The sequence below is a fragment of the Dendropsophus ebraccatus genome, chromosome 11 (genome assembly GCF_027789765.1).
Source record: "Dendropsophus ebraccatus isolate aDenEbr1 chromosome 11, aDenEbr1.pat, whole genome shotgun sequence".
In the NCBI taxonomy this organism is placed as follows: domain Eukaryota; kingdom Metazoa; phylum Chordata; class Amphibia; order Anura; family Hylidae; genus Dendropsophus; species Dendropsophus ebraccatus.
The window spans coordinates 56,469,988-56,479,078 of record NC_091464.1 but is presented as its reverse complement, the minus strand read 5'-3'; the positions used below and the strand labels follow the sequence as shown (position 1 = coordinate 56,479,078).

The 9,091-nt window shown below is 45.2% G+C and overlaps 1 protein-coding gene across 1 annotated transcript; it reads right to left on the bottom strand.

Moving 5' to 3' along the window:
* Positions 1-1,023: 1,023 nt before the first annotated feature.
* On the bottom strand, positions 1,024-7,042 carry LOC138767827 (apovitellenin-1-like). Its single transcript, XM_069945642.1, has 5 exons — positions 7,004-7,042; positions 5,192-5,237; positions 3,836-3,940; positions 2,301-2,463; positions 1,024-1,218 (listed from the first exon to the last, which is right to left on the bottom strand). The coding sequence occupies exons 1-5, from the start codon at positions 7,025-7,027 to the stop codon at positions 1,128-1,130; spliced, it is 429 nt and encodes a 142-aa protein (XP_069801743.1). The 5' UTR covers positions 7,028-7,042; the 3' UTR covers positions 1,024-1,127.
* Positions 7,043-9,091: the final 2,049 nt, after the last annotated feature.

Genomic DNA, 9,091 nt, shown 5'->3' with positions numbered 1-9,091 from the left:
TATTGTTGCCTCCATATTATGACTGCAAGTCATAGCTCAACTGCAGGTCCAATGACCCAACCTGACAACATTAAAAGAAGCGATTAGACTCTGGGTGAGGCTGGGATATAATATGGATGCAAAGATAAAGCCGTATTACTCTTATCTGAATCGGGTCTCATGTATACATAAACATTATATGGAATCATATTATAGCAATAACCAAATGATATAAGACCATGGTATATCTCTGTATGAGGAATCAAGAGAAAATCTCCCTAATCCAGTGCTGTACTGGGGTATCCTATGGCCATATCTACTGAGTATCTATATCTCTGTAATCCTGTGCTGTACCAGGTTACCCTATGGTGCTATCTACTTAGTATCTATATCTCTGTAATCCAGTGCTGTATTGGGGAACCCTATGGCAATATCTACTGTGTATCTATATCTCTGTAATCCATTGCTGTACTGGGGTACCCTATGGCAATATCTACTGAGTATCTATATCTCTGTAATCCAGTGCTGTACCAGGTTACCCTATGGCGCTATCTACTGAGTATCTATATCTCTGTAATTTAGTGCTGTATTGCGGAACCCTATGGCAATATGTACTGAGTATCTACATCTCTGTAATCCAATCCTATGGTGATAGCTACTGAGTATTTATATCTCTGTAATCCACTGCTGTACTGGGGTACCCTATGGTGGTATGTATTGAGTATCTATATCTCTGTAATCCAGTGCTGTACCAGGTTACCCTATGGCGCTATCTACTGAGTATCTATATCTCTGTAATTCAGTGCTGTATTGCGGAACCCTATGGCAATATGTATTGAGTATCTACTCTCTGTAATCCAATCCTATGGTGATAGCTACAGAGTATCTATATCTCTGTAGTTCAGAGCCATATGTGTCCCTTGTGCAGCTGTACTGGCTCCATGTACATTACACTGCCATGTACACAAGCCCTATAACCATGGATTCTGACTTCAGATCTGGATCACAACAATCTTTACATGTAAAAATAAATTGACAACCACCAGGTCTTTACTGTTTTAATAAATCAGATGTTACAGTGCTGTATTCAACATTGATAATAATGCCCACCCCCCAATATTGTCGGTTAATAGTTAACTTGTAGATCTTCACTTTTTACTATTCAGGAAATCTGTGATTTTTTGATAAAACTCCTCTCCTTTCCGGGAAAGTTCTGATGTTTTTGCTACTAAAAAGCTCCTGTCAAAGAAATTTGAAAAGACATTATTATCTTGTAATCACATATATACTTCAGTCTGGGCTAGACAATCATTTTCCCAGAAATCCCTGACCTGCAAAAGCACGCCCAAAATGAGGACAAGGGGGGCACTGGAAAAACCACGTTTTTTGTATGACTGGATACACTACCCCAATATCTAGAGATCTGTAAGGGTATGAATACTCTCGACATGTTTTTGCCACCATTGATGTTGAATTCATCAGGGAGAAATAGCTAATAAGGCACAAAATACACTCTGACATAGATAATACTATCTATAATACAATATGGTCAGTATGAAATCTTCAGTAATAACTGTAGCATGGGCCAGGTATGTGGAACCCCTTAAATTACCTTGAGATTAATATTTTCAGTCTTTGTCTGATGACCTCACCATCACCAGTAACAGAAACACGTAGGTAGTTATAGGATGCTAATGGTGCTATCAGGATTTAGGGGTGTCATGGCACCTAGATAGTCATTAGTCACATCTATAGTGGTCTACTATAGTGGATTCCTACTGGTGGTCATCTATTGACTGTTATCTTTCTTTATAATCTCACACCTCACTCATTTCTCAACACACCACTCCAACATAACCATCATGGAGACCTTAAGTTGCTCCAAGTCAGTAAATAGAATATAGATACTACCCAGTAACTGGTGACATTACAATGGACAAATATGTGAGGCCTTGTGGCTCTAACTTCAAGTGATTATATCTCAGCATTTAAATAAGATATTTACAGCAAATCTGTGCTGGCATGTAGCTGCCCCCAAACCGCCAGTACCATGTTGTAGGGGTCTAGAGGGGTGTAGCTACATCAAAGAAAGGTGGGGAAGAAGAACAGAGCGGTGCTGTACAGGGGGTTTGCAATTGATTCGCTTTCAAAAAATCTTTGCGCTTTTTGAAGCAGCTAAAATGATAAAATCCATTTCAAAACTGTGTCAAAAATAATAATTCAGAATGGGATTTTTGCACATAAAGGGGGAATAACGGCAACTTATGGATCAAGGAGTATATAAGACATATATAAAACATATCCGTTATGGAAATATTTACCGTATTTCTTGCACTGGACGTGATTCGAACAGCTCCATCATGCGCTTTCCAGCTTCTGGTGAGACCTTATTTACTGCCTCATAGGCATAGAAGGCCACTGTATCTGGAATCACCAACCAGTCACGGCGCACATGTCTCTTGGTGATAGTTTTTCCGGTAACTCCTGTTGAGGGGGTTGTAATGAGATCAGAAAATAGAATAAAAATACTGAAAAACTAGAGATGAGCGAACCTTGAGCATGCTCGAGTCCATCCAAACCAGAACTTTCGGCATTTGATTAGCGGTGGCTGCTGAAGTTGGATAAAGCCCTGAGGCTATGTGGAAATCATGGATATAGTCATTGGCTGTATCCATGTTTTCCAGACAACCTTAGAGCTTTATCCAAGTTCAGCAGCACCAGCTAATCAAATACCAAACGTTCGGGTTCGGATCGACTCGAACCCGAACCCGGTTCGCTCATCTCTATGAAAAACTGGTCAAATAGGAGAAATGGAGGATCCTGATCATCTACATCAGTGTGTATATAATGGGTGAGACTGGGTGTTGTATTATCAGGACAGCTATATTATATCCTAAGCAAGGGATTGGACACAGTCCTAATAATTCTAGGCAAACGGGGCCCTACCCAGTCCCAATCGTTATTTAAATCAGATGCGAATGTGAGGTGAAACTTATTTAAGGAAACTCTATGACTCCTTATCTCATATAGCTCTACATATGTCCTGAGTGCCAGTACCACCCTGGCTATGAGTGCTTCTACCACCACCATCATGATAGCTGCCAGTTACTTCTACATCACTACAATGGCTACAAGTGGTACTCCTACCACCACTACCATTGGCCAGTGCCGATACCACCACCACCATCACAATACCTGCCAGTTATCTCTACCATCACTATTATGGCTACATGGTAACTAGTGCGACTCCTGCCACCACCATGGCTACCAGTACCCCCATACCACCCTGATTATCAGTGACCCTACCACCACCATCATGGCTATTAGTGCATTTTCCACCACCATCATGGTTATTAGTGCCACTCCTACCACCACCATTATGATGGCTTCCAGTGCTAGTTCTACCATAACTACGATAGCTACAAGTGCTATTGCTACCGCCATCACCATGGCTACCAGGGCCCCTACCACTACCATCTTGGATATCAGTGCTCCTACCAGCATCATCGTGATGGCTGCCAGTGCTACTTCTACCACAACTACGATGGCTACCTGTGCTACTCCGATCACCACCATAATGATGGACACAAGCACCACTACTACCACCACTATGCCTATCTCTCATGTGGTCCAATTCATCCTGATCCTCCTCCTCCTCATTACAGGCCAAACACTGATGGTTCTTATACTCATCAACAGGAACACCATCCAAATTTGAAAACCTCTGACACATAAGGGTTTGTTCCTAATGTTGTCCATTTTCCCTATTGGGTATATGGAAAAGACTAGTCCTGATGGGAGAACTCTTGTAAGGGAATGTTATAGTTTCCTACATGTTATTTGTTCCATTACATACCATTGGACAGAAGGAGAAGGAAACACACCGCTGCAATAACCATCAGACGCATGGCCGTATCCCAGTGAATAAAGTTACAGTATGTGTATAAATGTGAGGTTCTCTCTGTAACAATAAAGAGAATGTCGAGAACATAAGATCTGGGGTGAGAGACAAAGTTTGTGCGAAATAATAATTATCTATCTCATAAGAAAACACAGCGCTCCATGGTACAGGATCCTCATACACTGGAGCCCTCACCTGATGTAGTTGTGCAAGAAAGAGGCCCAACTCCAAGCGTGTGGGGGGGGGGAACACTTATGTGCAGCCTTTCCTGTATACCCACACCGGGGCAAATAGACAGATACTCTCTGAGAAAGACAGGTTCAACAGGCGCAGCCAAATCCAGATGGATGGGTGAGTATAAAGTTTATAAAAATTTATTAAACACTAAAACAAGGATACAGCCAAAGGCGTTTCCAGGCCGGACTGGCCTCTTCATCAGGTGCACCTGAAGATAGTGACATGCTGACACTTCGGGTACAGTGACATGTTGATACTTGGGGTACACAATAATGACACACTGACACGTGGGGTACAGGATAAAAACAAGCTGACACTTGGGGTACAATATATTGACATTCTGATACTTGGAGTACAGGATAATGACACGCTGACACTTGAGGTACAGGATAATGACACGCTGACACTTGAGGTACAGGATAATGACATGCTGACACTTGGGGTTTAGGATAATGACACACTAACACTTGGGGTGCAGGACAATGACATATTAACACTTGGGGTACAAGATAATGACATGCTGACACTTGGGGTACAGGATAATGACATTCTGATACTTGGGGTGCAGGATAATGAAACACTGACACTTGAAGTACAGGATAATTACATGCTGATACTTGTGGTACAGCAAAGTGACACACTGACACTTGGGGTACAGGATAATGGCACACTGACACTTGGGGTACAGAATAGTGACACACTGACACTTTGGGTACAGGATAATGGCCCACTGACACTTGGGGTACAGGATATTGATACTAAAACTTGGGGTACAGAACAGTGACACACTGACACTTGGGGTACAGGATAATGACACATTGACACTTGGGGTACAGAATAGTGACACGCTGACACTTCGGGTACAGGATAATGGCACACTGACACTTAGGGTACAGGATAATGACACACTGACACTTGGGGTTTAGGATAATAACACGCTGACACTTGGGGTACAGGATAATGATATGATGACACTTGGGGTACAGGATAATGACATGCTGACACTTGGTCTTGCAGCTGCTGCTATGGTATATACTATATTATAATTTCCATATCCTAGGGGCTTCTCCTTACCGCTGTGTATAGCTGTCACTGGACTCTCACCGCCGGGCTGGATGATCTGGTTATTGGTGACCAGCAGGATAGATAATAAACAGGATGAACGTCATTGTTTACAGTACAAAATTCATTTTGCGTAATTTGACCTTGAGCCCAAATAAATTGCTCTGAAGTTATATCCTGTCTCTTCATGTTACAAGAAACCATAACTCCAGCCAAAAAGAAAAAAGGTTAAATTAAGACAAAGGAGACAGAGGTAACAGAGGAGTGTGTTGGTGTTGGTATAGAAATTGCATTATATCCCTCCTTCTCTCTCCATCTCTGACACTCAACAATATTTTATATGGTGTTATGGTAGTTTAGCATTTTGTGATAGTGTTACTGAAATATCCCTGGGAGTCCAGAGAGGCTTATTAATACCTAAAATCAGGTACCTGGGGTCCATTGAGATAAAGGGGTCAATATTAATATCCACTATTCCTGGTGGTCTAGGGTAATAAAGGGGAAAATATTGTTATCCAATATACATGGTGGTCTAAGCTTATAATGACTACAATACTAAAATACACTATCACTGGTGGTCTAGGGTTATAAAGGGAACAATATTAATATCCTTTATCCCTGGTGGTCTAGTGTGGTTATGGGGTAATATTTAATATTCCTGTAGGTTTAGGCGGGTTTCAGCGGTTTTCACCTAATTTCATATAATTTGGTACTATACAGCAGTATTGTTCAGTCACTATATGGCACTGTTTATATAAAGCAGTCTGGGATATTTAAGGCACTCATTTCTATCTGTGATCATGGAAGTGATGTAGTATTTTATATATCGACCGCCAGTGTACGCAGAAAGTCATATACTCCAGTATGTAACAAATTAAGAGGTGATGGCTAAAGGGGTTATCAGTATCTTTTTCTTTTTTTTTCATTTCTTTTATTCTTAACACAGGTTCTCTGCCTCTGTAATGCTCCTTACATCCTCCATAATATTGTCAGCACTAGTACACGTACAGACTCACATACCATGCAGAACACTACCTATAAGGAAGCATGTCTCTATTATCACTCCTTGGTTTCTCGGTTATCATGCACACTACAGTATTACAAAACACTGGCAGACCCAGTGATATACTATGGGATTCCACAATGCTGTATATATGGTGTAATCATTCCCATCAGTTCCCGTCCCCACAGGACATTCCAGTCTAATCTCCCCATGTCACACATCCAAAGGGACAATTTCCAAATAATTCAGTCATTGCATCGGTATGTTTTTGGAATGAGGGAGGTAATCAGACAATGTATTGGAAATTCACACATGGGTTATAGTTTACCATGCATTAAAGGGTCAGTTTTTCCCCTAGACCTGTATTTTAACCCCAAGGCCATGGCAGAGTAAGCTTTGTTGCCCTGGTGTCCCCTGGATCTGGTGGGGGCCGGCCAACATTCCAGGCCCTTTGTTCAATTTCATGAAGCTCAACTGGATGACCACCTTGTCCATGGGGACATCAGTAAGCTATAGTAAGTAAAGTTATTGCAATACACCCCATACATGTGCTGTGGAATAAGTTGATGCTACATAAATAAAGGAATTATTATTTTATTATTATTATTACTATTATTATTATCATTATTATTATTATTATTACTATTATTATTTAAATACGATCACGGGTACATGAGTAGTAGTTATACACTATTTCATATTTCGGTTCCCCTTTTGGTCACCTTAAATAGTAATCACGCGCATCATAACACTACCAGCTCAAAGGACAACTCCTGCTGTAGGGGAAAAAAAACACTAACAGACACAGATCTTATATTCACCATCCTTCCAGAGTCAATCGCCATTCAAAATTCCCGCGGCAGCGGTCCCCCTCAGCCCTGTCTTCAGATCTTCTAAACTTCTGGGTTCCAGCCAATAAAAAGGCTGCCAGTGCGCACATGCACCAGTAGCATTTTAGCTCCCATTCATTTCAGAGGAAGAAGCTGAAGAGGAGGAGGAGGACCAAGCCTGCCCCCCGCTTGTGACGACATCGATGTAACGCCCGGAGCAGTGGATCCACTGGACCGGCACCAGCGATGGCACAAACCTCACCAGGGAGCGGAGTCTAAGGGGCCGCTGGTTTTCACCAGAGCCCGCCGCAAGGCGGGATGGACTTGCTGCGGCAGGCGACCCCCAGGTCGCTACCCCTGGCTTGGTTGCTGGTGTCGGCAGGCGAGGCGTGGCTGGAGATGGCACAGGCAATAGTCTGCAGATGAGAGAGCACGTGACAAGCTGGACACAGGAACAGGTGGAGTGACAGGGGAACAGGAACCAGGAACAGGGACTAGGGACCAGGTAACGGACAGGACTCAGGAACAGGGACTAGGGACCAGGTAACGGACAGGACACAGGAACAACAGGGAGCTGGGCCAAACGCTATGGGAAGCATGTAGAGGCTCCAACACAGGGGACAGGGCATGCTGGGATTTATAGGGGAGTGATTGGTGCAACTACCAATTAGGAGCGCACTGCCCCTTTAAATCTGAGACAGCCGGCGCGCGCGCGCCCTAGGAGGCGGGGACGCGCGCGCCGGCCGGCACAGCGAGAGACAGGAGCGTGGAGAGGTGAGGCGCCCCCCGGGGCCGAAGTGATAGCAGCGCCGGGTCCCCGACTATGGACACCGGCTGCTGCATGGGGCAGGAAGCGGTCGCGGCGGCGGCCCGGAACGCGGGACGCCGCCGCGGCCGTGACAGTACCCCCCCCCTTTGGCCTCCCCCTCTTTCTTGCCTGCAGATGGCACAGGAAGCCACAAAGTCTTTGACATCTTGAAACAGACTAGGCCACCAGTAGTGGCGAGAGATCCGTTGGCCGGTCTTACGGACTCCAGGGTGCCCGGCCTCCAACGAGGAATGACCCCACTTCAAAATACCTCTTCGAAGCGCAGGGTGAACATGAGTCTTTCCGGGGGGTACTCTCTGAAGCGAGGAGGTGACGACTGGTGCTAGGCGATCAGGCGGTAAAACATGGCAAGGGACTGTGGGTCTGTGGACGAGGACCTTCTGTAAGTTCTCCCGGTGGTGAGAGGACACGACCTTAGTCTTGGGTACGGAGAGAGGGTACACCTCGGCAGAGAAGGCATCCGCCGAGTCTTGGTCTTCTGCCGGTAGGTCGGGTAGAGGCTTGGCTGGGACAGGAAACGACATAGTACACTTGGTCTGAGGTGACCTGAGACACTGGTTGGAACAGTCCTGACCCCAGCTGAGAATCTCCCCGGTTCTCCAGTCCAGTTGAGGGGCATGTTCTTGCAGCCACGGGAGTCCCAGGAGGACCGCGGGGGAAGAATGGGGCAGGACGTAGAAGGATATCTCTTCTTGATGTAAAGGACCCACCTGGAGGACTAAAGGTGCGGTCTGGTAGTACACACGGTCGGTAAGAATTTCGCCTGTGACCGAGGAGATAGACAGGGGCCTGGCTAGTCGGGTCACGGGTAGCCGCCATCTTTGGACCAATGTTGCCGCAATAAAACTGCCTGCTGACCCAGAATCGAGGAAGGCAGTAGTCTGATGATTTCGTCCTGAGAGAGTCCGGATGAAAACTGGCATAGACAGACTTGGAATGGTGGCATTCACACCTAGGGACACCTGTCCCACCGGACCTAGGTGCGAGCATTTTCCGGATGTTTGGGGACGTAGGGGACATCCCAGCCGGAAGTGATCGGAACCACCGCAATAGAGGCAGAGATTCTGCTCCAGGCGCCGGATTCTTTCATCAGGCGTCAGGTGAGCCCGTTCCACCTGCATAGGAATCTCAGGAGAGGGTTGGGACATCGAAAGGTCAGGATTCTGGAAAACCGGCGCCAGCTGGGGATGGCGACGGGAACGGGTTAGTAAATGTTCATGCCGAACCTCCTCCTCCCTCTCCGAAAAACG